At 28.3% G+C, this 15,871-nt stretch overlaps 1 protein-coding gene across 4 annotated transcripts in view; it reads right to left on the bottom strand.

Moving 5' to 3' along the window:
• Nucleotides 1–15,871, bottom strand: part of LOC140040441 (kalirin-like) — a 151,976-nt gene that overhangs the window by 83,949 nt on the left and 52,156 nt on the right. Inside the window, exon 1 of one of the 4 annotated variants that reach the window (XM_072086394.1) lies at nt 14,542–15,002. The exons of the other annotated variants lie outside the window; for them this stretch is intronic. Within the exon in view, the coding sequence (XP_071942495.1) occupies nt 14,542–14,550 (9 nt within the window). The 5' untranslated portion in view covers nt 14,551–15,002. Of the gene's footprint in view, nt 1–14,541; nt 15,003–15,871 lie in introns of those variants that run through there. 4 annotated transcript variants of the gene reach the window in all.

The raw sequence follows: 15,871 nt of genomic DNA, 5'->3' as shown, positions 1-15,871 counted from the left end.
AAATTAAACAGACACAAGAACTATATGTGCTATTTTCTATCGAGCATAACATGTAATTTTCTCTCAAAAGCCTTACTAATTTGTAAACGAGACGCAAACTAATTGATGCTGATCAACATTGGAGCGCCAAGATGTTCTCATTTCCCAACTTGAATGTCAACGTGTAAGCTATCATGTACTCGTAAATCATTCGATACGGGAAGAGCCATTACTATAGATTTCAATTGTTTGTGCGTGTACTTTGGTGCACACACACAATCAATAATCAAATGTGTTTTCTATGGGTCATAACTGTATTAATGTACTGTATATCCTCTGGTATAATCCTACCCCCCTATAACACGACCCAATGATGTCATATAACTACCATATTTAAGCATATCACTGCCATATTTGGGCACATCACACTTTTTTTGTCAAACTAATAGTTTGATATTGTAGACATATAGCTTAAGATATCTTTCACCATCCTATCATTCCATGTACAATAGCAAAATAAACTACAATATACTGATTATGAATAGCACATCAGTAAACTTATTCACAATAAACCTGGAAACGTTGAGTAGTCCCTTGAGAAATATTATGTTAAAATTAAATTAATACATGGATGGATAGATTAAATATTTCATGGATGTCTAGTCAAAGGATATTCACGAGCAAGAATTGATATTGTTATGATTGACTATTATCATGTAAATCGGTATCATTTAAATAGAGTTCTCATGATAATTTTATATTTCTATTAAAACTTCTTTATGAAAAAGTTCATTAATTATTCATAAATACAGCAAAAACACTTATTTTCAGGGGATATTCCTCTGAAGCGGAAACTTTACATACTGCGAAACAAAATAGTGAGCAATAATGTTTAAAACTGAGGATAACCGTTATTCAGGCCAACCCTCTATTAACACTTTGTTGGGTCGTTCTTTGTCGCATATCTTTGCATTTTACTATTATTCTAAAAAGTAAGGTTATGCTAAAAAGGGACATTACAAATGATATCATAATTACAATGCACACATGAGTAATTTAAGGATGTACATATTGGTGTAAAAAAAGACAAGTTTCTTATGCATAATTTCCTTAGTAATGTTGAATTAGTATAAGAAATTATCAATACAATTACAATACTGAGTCATACAATGTTGGAAATTATGCAAATAAGTTTAAATGAGAAGCTCATTTTCGACAACAAACGTCGATAAAACCATTGTCTGGAATTAGAAATTCCAATTTGGTGGTAAATATTATTTTATTATAGGAAATGTTTTAAGATTAGTCATAAGTAATTGGAGTTAATATAAATGACAAAAAACCCAACAAAATATTGTTTAAAAGCAGATGAAAGGCCTGGTCTAAGATAAGGTATCTGCATATAAGTATAAAAATCAATACAAACTACAAATTATAGGAGTAAAGGATTGTAGAATATTAAATTTTGAAGTCAAAATAATCAGAACATTATGGAAAGTAACCTATCAATTTAACTTAAAACTTAACATAAAATATGCGTGTAAAATTAGTACTTTAGAATATTTAATTAATAGAATATTGAATCAAAATAATAAGCAAATGAGTAATTGGCAATGATTATTGTACCAAGAAGATTGATTATACTTATTAGTTTTGTATAAATACTTCAAATCCTATTAAAAAATTTTAAGAGTTGAATGGCTACTCAAAAATATGCTTAAAGAAGTAATAGAAAAAGGTAACATTTTTAAGGAGAGACCATTAGTAATATACCTTCATTTAATTTAGGGGGTTACCCCGGTGAACTGGTTCACAAAAAAACTATATGTGTCAGGGAGATTCCTATCTATCTGTTACGACAGTGATTAATTTACTCTTGGTAATCCATGTAATGTGCCTAAAAACTTCAAATCAAATTTAATAAAATACAAATTATGGAAATATCAATGGTGTTTTTCAACAAGGCCAGGAGGAACTCAAAAAAAGAGATACAAAATATAGAGTTAAGGGAGTTTTTTGTCCATGTTTGCCATCCTATACATAGAGATACAAAGCATTCTCTGTCTGTATTCTCTAGACACAATCAATATATTTTGATTAATAATTTATTTATTTCCATTCATTATTGCTGTACATTCATTTTTATTGTGTGAATAAATATGATATATCAAATAATTATTCATATTTGTATATAAACCAAGATTAAAAACACACATTATTATTTATTAACCACAACTTTTATGGACTGCAGTGGTCAGGTTTGCAAAACCAACATGTTTTTTTTTCAACATTGACTTTTGATCAGTCGTATAAATTACATTACAATTTGGAAGTGAGCCCTCAGGCAAGTTCATTGAATATAGGCATTACATCAAAGTCGGCTTCTGATATTATTTTGTAGTTTTTCTTGTAATACATTCATTCCATTAAATCATAATTACAAGAAAGATTTCCTTGTAAAGATAATATTGCTGTTTATTAATTTGTAGACTCACTTAAAACCATTGTTTTAGAAAAAAATGTCCAACCAAGAAACTTGAGCTACATTTAAATTAGACCGAGGATATAAAAATGACCAAATTAAATTTTAATTGTAATTCACAAATTTAATATAAATTATTTGTTATAATTATTATTTGTATTTTATTTATTATAAAAAGATTACTAATTGAAAATGATTTATATCTTTATTACCAACTTAAATTTGAGTTGTAATTCACAAATTCAATATCAAATATTTTTGTATAATAATTTTATTTATTATATTAAGGATTACATACATTGTTCATGTGTATTCTCATAAACAACGTTTACATATTAATATATAGATTACCAATAAACATTAATCAGGTTGGTTAAATAGAATGTCAAAAACACAACTTAAAATAACCAGGTCATATAAAAAGACTGGTATTGTTATTGTCGAATTTAAACGATGACACATAAACCCAATTGCTTTAGCTTTTCCTCTTTACTACTTTAAAAGTAATTTCTATCTCTTTTCGGAATACTCTGCGTTGTTTGCCCTGGGCTAAATCCTATTCACTTCAAACCATACACTTCAAATTACCATTTATTGTGTATCAACTATAATAGTACGTTCTACTAGGCTAAATGCTAAAAAAATCACTCTCTTTTGTTTAATTTTTACGATATAAAACTTCATTTGTAAATGGTAAGGTTGATTTATTTATAAATTAGCTAATATTTATATTTCTCTTTCTACTTAGCCTTTTGCAATAAACCTTTTATCATCATCATAATTATTAAACCGTTCTGTATTAAAATATGACCCACAAATTTCTAAATAACCGATGTAAATGACACTAATTTTCTTACAATTAGATTAAATTAAATTTTTGATAAATAAACCATACTAAAGACCTCTTTCAGCAGTTTGTAGAGCATATATACAATCATATTTTGTAAATAATACCAAATCAATAATGTGTCTACAATAATGTAAAAATAAAAAGTTAGTTTCATGTTCGGTCCACTTTTCAATGTTTGGAACCACATGAATTTTAAAAAATATATTGTTATCTCAACTATTTTGCCTTTTTATGAATGTCTTTTTCTACGGTGAAGTGATTTACTTTATTAAAACTAATAAATGGCAAATATAAAAACAAAAATTATATTAATCTTCATTTTTCAGGTTTTTGGGGGACAATACATTATTAATTTGCAGTATATGATCTGTCAATTATGAAATAGAACATATTATATAACACCTATATAAATTCCTGTCATTTGATTGGACGAATGTGGGTCACATGGCGTGCAATAGTACGCACTATTCAACGATCGTTAAATAGTACTTTTTGAAACATTTTTGTGTACGAAAAAAAAACGTCTAGATGTTATATAAAACAAATAATGAATGTTTTGTATTCGTGTAATGGTACAAATAATGGCACTTGGTGAATGATGAAAGGTTATATCAACTCGGCTTTGCCTCGTTGATATAACCTTTCATCATTCACCTCGTGCCATTATTTGTACCATTGCACTCATAAACATTCATTATTTGTATAATAGAACATAAAGTTTGAACCATAATAATATATCATGCACACAATACAACTAGGTTAATAAAGTAGACAACTGGGAAATAAGTAGTCCCTTCCTTAATGACATCATCCTAATCATCTGAGAAACTTAAAATACAACAATAAACTTTTGCCATCTTGCATCTTATCAGATGGGGACAATGCCTTTAACATTACGTGATGTTTGTTTAAACTCTTACACTGGGAAGTACTTAACAGGTTATTAAGGGGTATTTAGTGTTATCAAAGCAAAGGACTTCTTTCGTATTTGTAGTCTACACTAGTATTATTAATATTTTTTAGACATTCGGTTTTTATCAAGAAGTATTATCAATAGAATAAAGGTAACATTTTGAATCAGTTATTTTCATGTTCAGATTTTCTTTACATATCCTATTTGACATAAATATTATTATTTTCATTTGTTATGCATTATTAAAACAAGGGTAACTCCACATAATAACCAGTAAATCATCAAATAGATCAAAACATTGAAAACTAGAAAATGGTTAAATATATCGAAAAGTCAAATTCTCAATAATGTCTCAGGCTTTATGTAGAGTAATCCTTTTTATTTTAAATTATTCAGTGAATGTTCTGTTATTTGCATTAAACGCTAGAATAAAAATAAAAACAATATTATTTATTCTGGTCTATGATATATTAGCCTAGATAAATGCATTCAAAATTGTTATTCAATGCATTGAATATTGGAATATTCACATTTTCTATGGAAACTATGAAATAAAGGCTAGAATAAAAATAAAAGCAATATTATTTATTCTGGTCTATGATATATTAGCCTAGATATGCATTCACAATTTTTATTCAATGCATTGAATATTGGAATATTCATATTTTCCTTGGAAACAACTATGGGACAAATAACATACCAATACATAAATGATTACAAAAGTAGGTAAAATACAATATGCAAAGAATATAAATGAGACTGATGACTATTTGAGATTCACTCTTATTCTAATCACGAATAATTACTATTATTATATATTACTATTCACTAATAATTTTTTTAAAATCAATGCAAGCAACAAAAAATTAAATCAACATCAAATCTATTTTTACCGTTATATTTTCTTTAAAATGTATATTAAAGAGAAAAAAAAAATTATAAAAAAAATGCATATATTATTTGTCACTTGACTGAAAAATCAATTTTGAATAACGATTTACATACAGGCATAGAATATATATTATTCTTTGTATCTATATTAAAAGAATCTTTATTATTTATAAAGTTATAATGAATTAAATGTAGAAAAATTAATTTCCTAAATTCAAAATATAGGGGCGGTATAAACCACAGCAATAATATTGACACAGTTTTAGAGTGCTCCCCATTATTCATGGATATGCACTTTACAGGAATAGTAGTGTACACATCTGGCTTGTGTGCATTTAAAAGAACTCAGTATATCGCTCAGACAGAAAGGGGTTGTGCTGGTCCATTTTAGTCCCTCTGTTGAGCTAACAACCCAATCACAAGAGTGATGTAAGCATACTACATGTCAAACAGTCTTATAAGGAATTCCGAATATAAACCAGAAAATCTGCCGCCACAAGCAATGGACAACAAATTTTCAATGGAGAGTACATTGCACCGTGGAGAGACTAAGTACTAATAATCCTGCAAGCTTACAGAACAATGTTGGAAAACAAAATGTAATGTGAAGGAAAGTATTTGTATCGGAAAAATACTTTATATTCTTCATTAACCTATATAATTAGAAATAGTGCCACTACATTTGGTGGTGCACTGAACAACAGGAAATCCTCAGCCAAAAAATACAACTTCAAACAACAGCACTATTAGTAGACAAAACTGACATTGAGGTCAGACGACACACTAATGTTCTATTTCTATATTGTACCAAATGTTCTCGCAAATCAGTCAATTTCATTATTTTGATACCACGCTGAGTAAATGCCTACTGAACTAGTTCTTAGTTAAAAGATTCAATCATATAAATTAATAATGATGTGTTAATATATTACATGGATATTGTTTTGGTTCCATTTATTCTGCTACTGGGTCTTTTCAACATAACATTGTAACTAACATTTTAATCATTTATTTATTTATTCAACTTTGTTTTACAAGGGTAGCTTACTACGGTATAGCAGGTATAACAGAGGCCTCCTTAAAAACCATTAAAAAAAATATAAAACAACATTCAAACCTGAAGATACAATGAATTAGAAAAATGATAAAATTCATTAAAAAATAAAACTTTAAAGTTCATATAAAATAACATTGGCACCAAATGTTGCATTTAATTTAATTTATGTTAATGAGGTTAAATAAAAAGAACATCAATATTATTTTTTTATTGCCTCAATGTTGTAATCAGAAAGAAAAACACATGTCGAGCATCATTTGTACCACCACAATAATGTAATATAAAATGTTCATGTTCTTTATAATTGATAAATATTATTTAATACCAGATGTACCAATTTTTTATTTACCTCTTTCCATCTACATTTTCAAACATTAAACCAAAATTACGTTTTGCCCGACATAAAGTATGGATAATAAAATATTGATGGCTTGTTATAAACTGAACTCTTTGTAGCTTGGAAAGATTATTGGGGTTATATGAAAACTGGGTGAAATTTCCACAGAATAATTGAACATCTACTGTACAGATGTATGAATGGAACAGCTTGGTTTACTATTTTTAATAACACTATAGTAACAAGATTATGAGGCAGCATGTGTACTGTAGATCATTATATTAAAATTATTCATATAAAAGTGGTTCAAGTCATTAAAAAAAATAATACTTTATGACATAAGCAAAAGAATATTTAGAATTATATAAATGTTTTTCGTATGTATAAATATCTAAATATTTGTATTCAATTATTGATATATAATAAATGCAAACTGTATTGGAAAGAAAAATATTATTTTGATGAATACAGCTAACAAGTACTTTTTGGAGAAAAAAGTTTGTTGATTTTGTTGAAAATAATGTTATTTCTAACTAAATTTTACTTGAATCATCGCACACAGATTAGGCAAACATCTATAATTCATGTTATTTTTTTAAAACTAAAAATATACCTCTTTTCAATCAATTGGCTAGATTTATGTAATACTAAAAATAAAATACCTGTCACACATGAAGCATACTTTAAATGTTAATGATTCTAGGTGAAAACATTTTTTTCCAAATTTCAATAACGTGACATCAGAAACAATATGATTTTGACAGTGACATGACAAATAGATGCATGTGATTCATATTTGATACAATATTTATTTAATTTCATCAACTTGAAAGTTGGTTTAAAAAAAATATTTTAACTATGCTTTACCTGTAAGGTTTACTTATTTGACCAAACAAAATGGTTCTATTAATGGGTGAAGGGGACAATATACGTCTGTAGTCTCATGGAACTGTCATGACTACTGAGTGTAGAATCAAATACAAGGCTTATTGAGTGACAACAGTCTTTACAAGCTCAGTCTCCAAATAGATTGTTTTAAACATTAAAGTATACAATATCTTATATTGAAGTAGTCCAGTTACATTGTATAGTTAAGCTAGTGTCACCAGCAGTTTGCACATCGAGTCAAATAGCTCTTCCTAATATAATAATACTTGATGTCTTTGTATAGTTAAGCTAGTGTCACCAGCAGTTCGCACATCGAGTCAAATAGCTCTTCCTAATATAATAATACTAGATGTCTGTTACAACAATACAAGTTAAATGTACTTGAATAAATCCAAATCGACAATCTGTGATTCCTCGAGAAAATGAAATTAAGGAATTTGTATGGAGAATGAGAAATTGGTATTCCAAATCCTCCAATAATGAAGTTAAAATAAATACCTGTTGTAATGAAATAATTCCTCACTCTAAAATGGTCTCTTGGCTGACTAATTACACCTTAAGAGGTATTCAAGATGCCTGGTGAGTCAGTAAAACATAAAAGAGTGACCCCTTAGGGCAAGACGATCTTTTTTATAATTTATGTTGTTTTCAACCTGCACTTTAATCCAGTTAGCCATGGTCAGAAAGAGTAAGATTAATATGTCATTTTTTATCCTGATTAATTAACTTTTGTGTATGTCCACCATTCATAGGGTGCTGGTGGACTGACAGGTTGGACTGTCAATCATAAGAATATCTTCTATAAATGTAATTTTCTGTAATTTTAGTAGTTTATGTGAATGTTATGACTGTTTTTTTAAATGATTTTCCAAATAAGTACAAATCAAATCTTTAAAACATTAAATTTAATTTTTAAAGAAACATTTTATTTGTTACTGGTTGAACTGGAACTTGACTTTCTTTTCAAATGTAGACAAATCACAATTTGTAACAATTTATATGTATTTATTAAATATATATATGGGAATAAATTCTAATTCTACTATTAATACAATTTGCACACATCACATTTCCATATTAATAAAAGGTTATTATGACATGGAATGGAGTTTGGTTCTGGATGAATGGTTTGTTGATATTGGTTACTTCAACTGGTCAACGATAACTAACTACCGTGACTACTGAATAATGTTGGAAATTCATGCTAGTCTGGGTGATGGAAAACTAGGACATTTTAGGTGCATTAGTAATTGAGAGAAAGTCTAGAATATTTATATTTTTTCCCACAAAAATAAGCTGGTCTGTTCATGAGCACAGAGCTAAAATTTGGAGAGTCTAAAGTTAGAGTATTTATATTTTTCCCACAAAAATAAGCTTGGCCTTTATTTTTCTTTAGCACAGAGCTAAATTTTGGTTTAAATTATATTATTAACTATATTAAAATGCTATTAGTTTAAAAAAAAAAGTTTGGGTGGTTACCACTTGTTTCTTCCAATTCATGAGCACAGAGCTAAAATTTGGAGAGTCTAAAGTTAGAATATTTATATTTTTCCCATTACTTTAGCCCAGAGCTAAATTTTGGTTTAAATTATATTATTATTATATTAAAATACTATTAGTTTTAAACTAATTATGTCTTGAATTGTAATTATTAATAGCACCATTTTTAATTTATTGTAGTACAGTAAAATGTTTACCGATTTCAAAATTACTGCACTATATATGAAATTTGGATCAAAATATGTTTATATATTTGTATTTGTACAAGAATCACGTCACATAGATATTATGTTCAAAGATCAAAAGCAACGTATGACGCTTAGAGGCATAGATATACACAACTTGCAAATCAATTCAAAAACTAACATCATTAGTCTTAAACTGTCAAATTAAACCAAGGTTTCTTTCCAACAGCAAAAACGGTAATTATGCAGTTTGTCGTCGGAAGAAGGAAGGGTAAAGTTGGGATAATATAGACGAATCTATTCATCTTTATGTCTTGATTGATCTAGATAATGTGCACTTAAGGTCAAGTTGTATAGGATGCAATAAATGATGCACATATACGAGACAAATTAATATATACAACTATTTACTTGCACATTTATTTTTTCACAATTTATGCAAAAGTATGATAATGAACAAATTTTAAGTGTAGAAGAGATTTGTTTAGACAATTAAAACATTCATCCTGGGGCATTAGGGGCAATGAGATACTTTGCTGGGATTAATTAACGTTTATTACAAAACCTGTAAAATGAAGCCATTGTGCAAATCTATGGTCATTCATTTTGGCATTGGAAACTAATGCTTATATAGCACTACCGAGTGCAAAAGTAATAAGTTTTTCACTAGATATTATTGTACACCAGGCTAGTAAATCAAGCTCTTATGCTCAGATACAAAGATATTTTAAAATTAATTTCATCATCATCAAAACCATAGACAGAAAAAGGAGAAATAGTTACTATGACAACTATTGAAATACACAAACCAAAAGTGTGTTGGTAGTCATTTTCATACAGCTTACCTGAATAAACCGACATGTGAGATTACATATGAGATTTTTTAAGAACAAGTCAGGCCGGTTACGGGCTCCTAGAGCTGATACGTCAAGAAACCGACTGTCTTTTGTACCAAATTCAACTCATATTTTTTACTCAAAGATTGTTAGATCATAATAGCGCACATGCAATATATATTTTAAAGTTTTACTGTTGATGGATGTTTTAATTAATGTTTTTAAATTGTAAATTTGTTCTATGTATGATGTAATTATGAATGTTTTACCATATTTTTCTGTCGAGGAAAACAATTTTTCCATGTACAATTTATTTTATATGGAACAAATAAAGATTTGATTTGATTTGATTTGATGTGTCTATGTCGGTTTATCCTAGCAAGCTAGACAAGAAATAGACTGTCAACTCATCACATAAAGATTGAATCTCCTTTTTTTTCTTGCTTGTACTAATATATAAAAGACACAATACAAGGAGTTCTTGTCAAAAGTTGAGACTAAAATAGAAATATATTACAATAGTAACTACGTCAATCCGCAGGCAAAACTCAATATTGATATTTTATAGATGGATGAGATAAGGTAATCTGCATTGTTTGAAAAAAAGTATAATATATAATCTAACAAAATCTGTTCATTTTAATATTAATACTGATTATCAGTATTAGAGATAAATATGCTTGTTCCCATTGCAAACCAGTCACGCTTCAAACTATTTAAATGAATGCTCTGGGGTTTTTTCCACAAATTCAATTTACTCTTCCCTAAAGAATGAATGAAATTAAATTGAAAATTAACTGAGAATAGAATTTAAATCTATAGTGTGGTTTGTAAGATGAAATTGTAGTATAATGCAAACTAGTAAAAAAAAGTTAAACTGGGAATCAAGAGGGGTGGGTTGGTTGTTTGGGTCACAAAGTATTTTTTTTTTTTGGAACAAGAGACAGTTAATTTTTGACCAAAATTGCCAAATACAACATTTCATGTTTTTTAAGGTATACTGTATATCTACTACATACTAAGTATTAAACTGTAAATATGAATATATAGGATAAAGAAATACTAATTTATAATTAAAATAAGGTTCTACACAAAAAAATTGTAACTTGCACCAAATAAATTGGTGGTCAATAATAATCAATATAACATACATAATTGATTATTATTATTAGAATTTCTGAATTTGATACGCAGTCTAAAATAACTACAAAAGGTAAGTTATGGATTTTAAATCAATTCATCACAACTGAAATATATATAACAATATATAAATTAATGGTTTTATTTTGTTTTATTTACTTATGAAATGTATGCGACAGAATCAGGTTATTACTTAAGCACTGCTATTATTGTAAAATAAATTAATATAAGCTAAGTCTACGAAACGACATTTTAAGTGAGGCTGATAAATTTATACTGCAACCGAGTAAATTTGATTTCAGTAAAATACACACAGATTGTACTAGATTTAACTGTATACAAAACGTACCTCTGGAAAGAAAATCAGAAGAACCATAACAACATTTCCAAAAATGTCATTTTGATGTAAGATTATGTATTCATTCAACATTTTGTTACCTTACATTAACAGTAAGGATTTGGCTCAAAATTAACATTAATGTAAATGTTGAATTGAAATCCAATTAAACTTTCCACAATATTATTCCCAAGACAATTTTAACTAGGCTTCAGATCTGTTCTATAAAGTTTATTATTATTTATATTAAGAAAATATAGATTTATCATTATTATTACTGTTGCATATGTATGTATCTGGGTTTAATGCCCATTTATTGTTAGTAACATTTATTAACATTTGGTAATTTAAATCATATATCTAGACTAGATAGAATAGAAAGTCTATGACTACAGTACTCAAAACACATCCTTTTTTTAAATTACTAATTCTAAAAGATTTGTCTAACAAGACACTCTAGTCACTAGTTTGTTTTGAAAAGACTAAACATGTTTTTGTTGAAATGAAACAGTTTTACTTTTCAAGAAATACCTGTATTACAAATGTAGGCATAAGATCCGCAAATATCTCAGTATAGTCATGTTCATCTCATAGATCCTAAAGGTTTTACATTCCAAACATTATATTCTGATATATTCTAGGTGTTTCAAGAACACGCTATAAACAAAATACATACGAGTCTATATCCAAACAGCTTGTAAAATTCCAAATACAAGTATCTCTTCCAATTCACATCACAAAAGGTGTAAATACACAATAATCATTCATAAGATACGACTGTAAAAACTTGCTTCTGCTAATGGAAGACAAAGAGGATATCTGTTGTGTGATGCCGTGATACAATAGATGTAATGAGGTGTGCTTGGTTACATCGGTTACTGCTTAGGATGGGTACAAGCATACCGACAAGGTCATTGTCATTATTTAATATAACGTTATTCAACAAGTGTCTTCGTTAACAGATTAGATCCTCTACGTTTTTAAATGAATTATTTTTATGAACACAAATTTGCACAATAGAAAATTTACTTACGCAAAAACAATAATAGTAATATTCAATACTATAATCATCCAATTAAAATCATACAGTAATAAATTATACAACAAAAAATTCATCTTATAATATTTAATTTTGTCATAAATAATTGTCATAAAAAGTAACTTTTTTACCACCATAGATTATTTTATAATTTACTCTTTTTATCTAATATGTTTTTACAGTTAGACTAATCACTAGGGACATTGTAGTAATTAAAAGTTAAAATATTAATGAATTAGCCTATAATCGAGTATTTCCTTTTCAATTTAAAGAAAATTTCTTTCTTGATCAATTTACGATAAAATATTATACAAGATTGATGTTGAATAATGTGCAATTAGATGAGATGATGGGAATATTCAATGTGATAAGCGAGACAACAATACGGGATGGACAAAACATACAAAATGGGATTTATGAGGCAAGTTTCACAAGCTTTAATTATTCTCATCCATAACAAGACAGTGCAAGATTCCAGTCGCCTTCAAATGGCTCATTAATATTCATGAATAAATTAATTAATATTCATGATTCATTAACTTTTTTTTGTAACCAAAAAATCATGGAAAAAATATGAAATTTATACATAAATACGAAAATATCTTTACTACTGTATACATCTAACCCAAAGGCTGAATATGTAGCCATAGTGTCACAAATATTAATATAGTATAATATACTTAATTGGAAGATAAGAAATATTGAAAGAGATAAGAGATACTGATACAAATATAGTGTTTTTTAATTATAAAGGAAATAAACCCTTTTAAAAATTAAAAATATTTGTTTATATACCACAGAATGTTGATGCGACACAACTTGCTTCAGGGGACAGTAAACCTATATGAAGCACGTGCCACAATATGATCAGAGAGCCAAACGCAAAATACCTTAGTAGATAAATTTACACACTTTGTAGGTAGTCAATAGGTTAAATAAAACTAATTAAGACATGCTGCTGCTGTGACCTAAAATAGAGGGATTGTCTGCTAGATAACAGACTTTTTTGATTTCTATTGATTTGATATAGATACACGGTATTTCAAAAATCTTGTTATTACTTTGTCTTCTTGCTATAAAGCATGAAAAAATTTGTGGGTTTGGAGAGGAAAAGTAAATGGTTATCTTTATGAATGTACTTTTTGGAGTGTATCCTATCTATTTCAGGAGAACTGGGCGAAACAGGGTTTTTAAATAGAGGAGCCGATCGATAATATTTTAAACATGGGAGCGCTAACATAGTAAACAAATAAATAGATATTAAAAAGCAGTTCATAATTTCACTTTAGCTGTCAACAGGGACACACACTTCCCCTAGATCTACCTCTGGATATGAACTCTTTTGTTTTATAGAATAATCTATTCTGGAGATTCAATTAAATTTCTTTATTTGGTAAACCTCATGAACGTTTGGCGTGTTTGTCATAGGCAAAGTGAGTGCTGATTTAATGTTGCTTATTTAAATTCAATACATATAGGTTATCATCTCTTTCTAACATTATTCCCATCAAATGTAGGTGACACTGACTCCTTCATCAAAATATAACAATTTCCCTGTTTTTACATATTACCTCATTAATTTTAGGTTTTGTTAACATGAAAATAGCTCGTAAAAAGTACTTGGAATTTAAAGATCTATCCTCAAAATCCATCTTTTATGATAACAAAAATTAATTTACAAATGGACGAGAGCTTTTAAAACGTAGTATATACAAAAGCAAGCTTTATATTTCAGCAAATTTCTTGTAATATATTTAATTCATTATGCTTATTAAGACTCAATCGCCGAATGTTGCCTATAACATTTAATTTTTTCTATGTCTTTTCAAATTTTAGGTAACTCTACTCAAATTTTTTTTACAAACTTTGTGCTTATATAAGTTTCATTTGAGGTAATGAAGTAGAGACAGTTGTGAGTTACAACTCTGCCACTGGCTAGTACGGAATCGGAATCGTAGACATTGGGATTTTAGGCAAGCATGTTATAACCACCAGGCTACAGCTTGACTACATTAAAGATAAAAATAGTGAAAAACATATAGCAATTTATAATGTGCTCAACAAAGGAATTTTAATTTCATACAAGGACCTAAATAAACAAACTCACCTTCTTCATTGATCTAGAACTTCCTCAACTTTATATTAAAACATAAAAACCCATTTAGACAATCCAATTATTAATATACCAATGTATCAGGACAAACTTACACTAGACTTGACTATAGACTACTAAAAAGTGACCAGACATTATATTAGCAGCTATCTATATCAACTGAATAAAACCACATTTCACTATTGGATGATAAATGCAACACAAAAACCACTGGTGGGTACAAACACCATCTGTAAAACTTAAAATTCTACTTTTATATGTCTGAAAATGTTCTGTGGTATGAAGTAAAAGGAAGTACTTATGATAGTTTATGCAAGTTCATGGACTTTTTAACAGGTGAAGTTACTGTCATACTGGTATATTCATCAATAATTGGTATTTTTTGTCAAATGTTTGTTTTGGGACCAAGATGAAAATAGTTAAGTTACAGACAGCTGGTAGTAGGAGTCATGTGAATACACTACCATATATTCATTTATTTTGTATAAAGTGTGTTTTGCCAGCTTATTAAAAATGACTTTATTTTGTATGTGCCCTTAATATAAACTTAACCCTGTCTGCTGAATATTAGATGGCTGTAGAGTTAAAATTCTCCAAGTTCATTTCAAAGGATAGTGTTCTCTTATAAAAGGTGTCCCCCTTAATATGATTGTTTCTTTATTGGGGGTGTCCCCCTTAATAGGAATGTCCCCTTAATAGGGATGTCCCCTGAATATGGGTGTTTCCTGAATAAGGAAGTTCCCCAAAGGTATCAAAAAGAAGGGGTTCTATTGTAAAACAAACATTTACAGTAACTTAGGTGGAAAGGTCAATCAATGTAATAGTTTTCATAAATGAAATACAGTAGTTCAAACAAGGTCCGATGCATTGCCAAGAATATATATTTGTTACATAAATGTTTCATTGTTACAATCTAAACTACCCTGAATCCAGAAACCGATTTGATTAAGAGTAACAATTAAAATCATTATCCACTTACTTTTATAAAGTTACACAATTAACATCTATTATGCTACAACTGAAAGTCTTTGTCGACAAACACAAATGCAAACCTATTCGCAGGTAATGTATAACTATCATCCAACAAAAACAAATTGTCAGGAGAAAACGAAATAACAATCAATATAATGATAAAGTGAAACAAATTAGGGTTGGTGAATGGATAAAGGTTAATTGGTGAAAACAGAGATTTCTTTGTCTAGAAAAACCTCAAAGGTTTCATATTTAGTACCATATATCATTGGGAATACGGATACAATATAACTATTGTGACAATGTGCAAAGCTGTAAAATTGTCTTAGAACAAGGATAAGCATAATTACCT

This window comes from Antedon mediterranea, chromosome 2 (assembly GCF_964355755.1).
Source record: "Antedon mediterranea chromosome 2, ecAntMedi1.1, whole genome shotgun sequence".
NCBI lineage: Eukaryota > Metazoa > Echinodermata > Crinoidea > Comatulida > Antedonidae > Antedon > Antedon mediterranea.
Note: the sequence above shows the minus strand (reverse complement) of the source record. Positions and strands in the feature narration are given on the sequence as shown.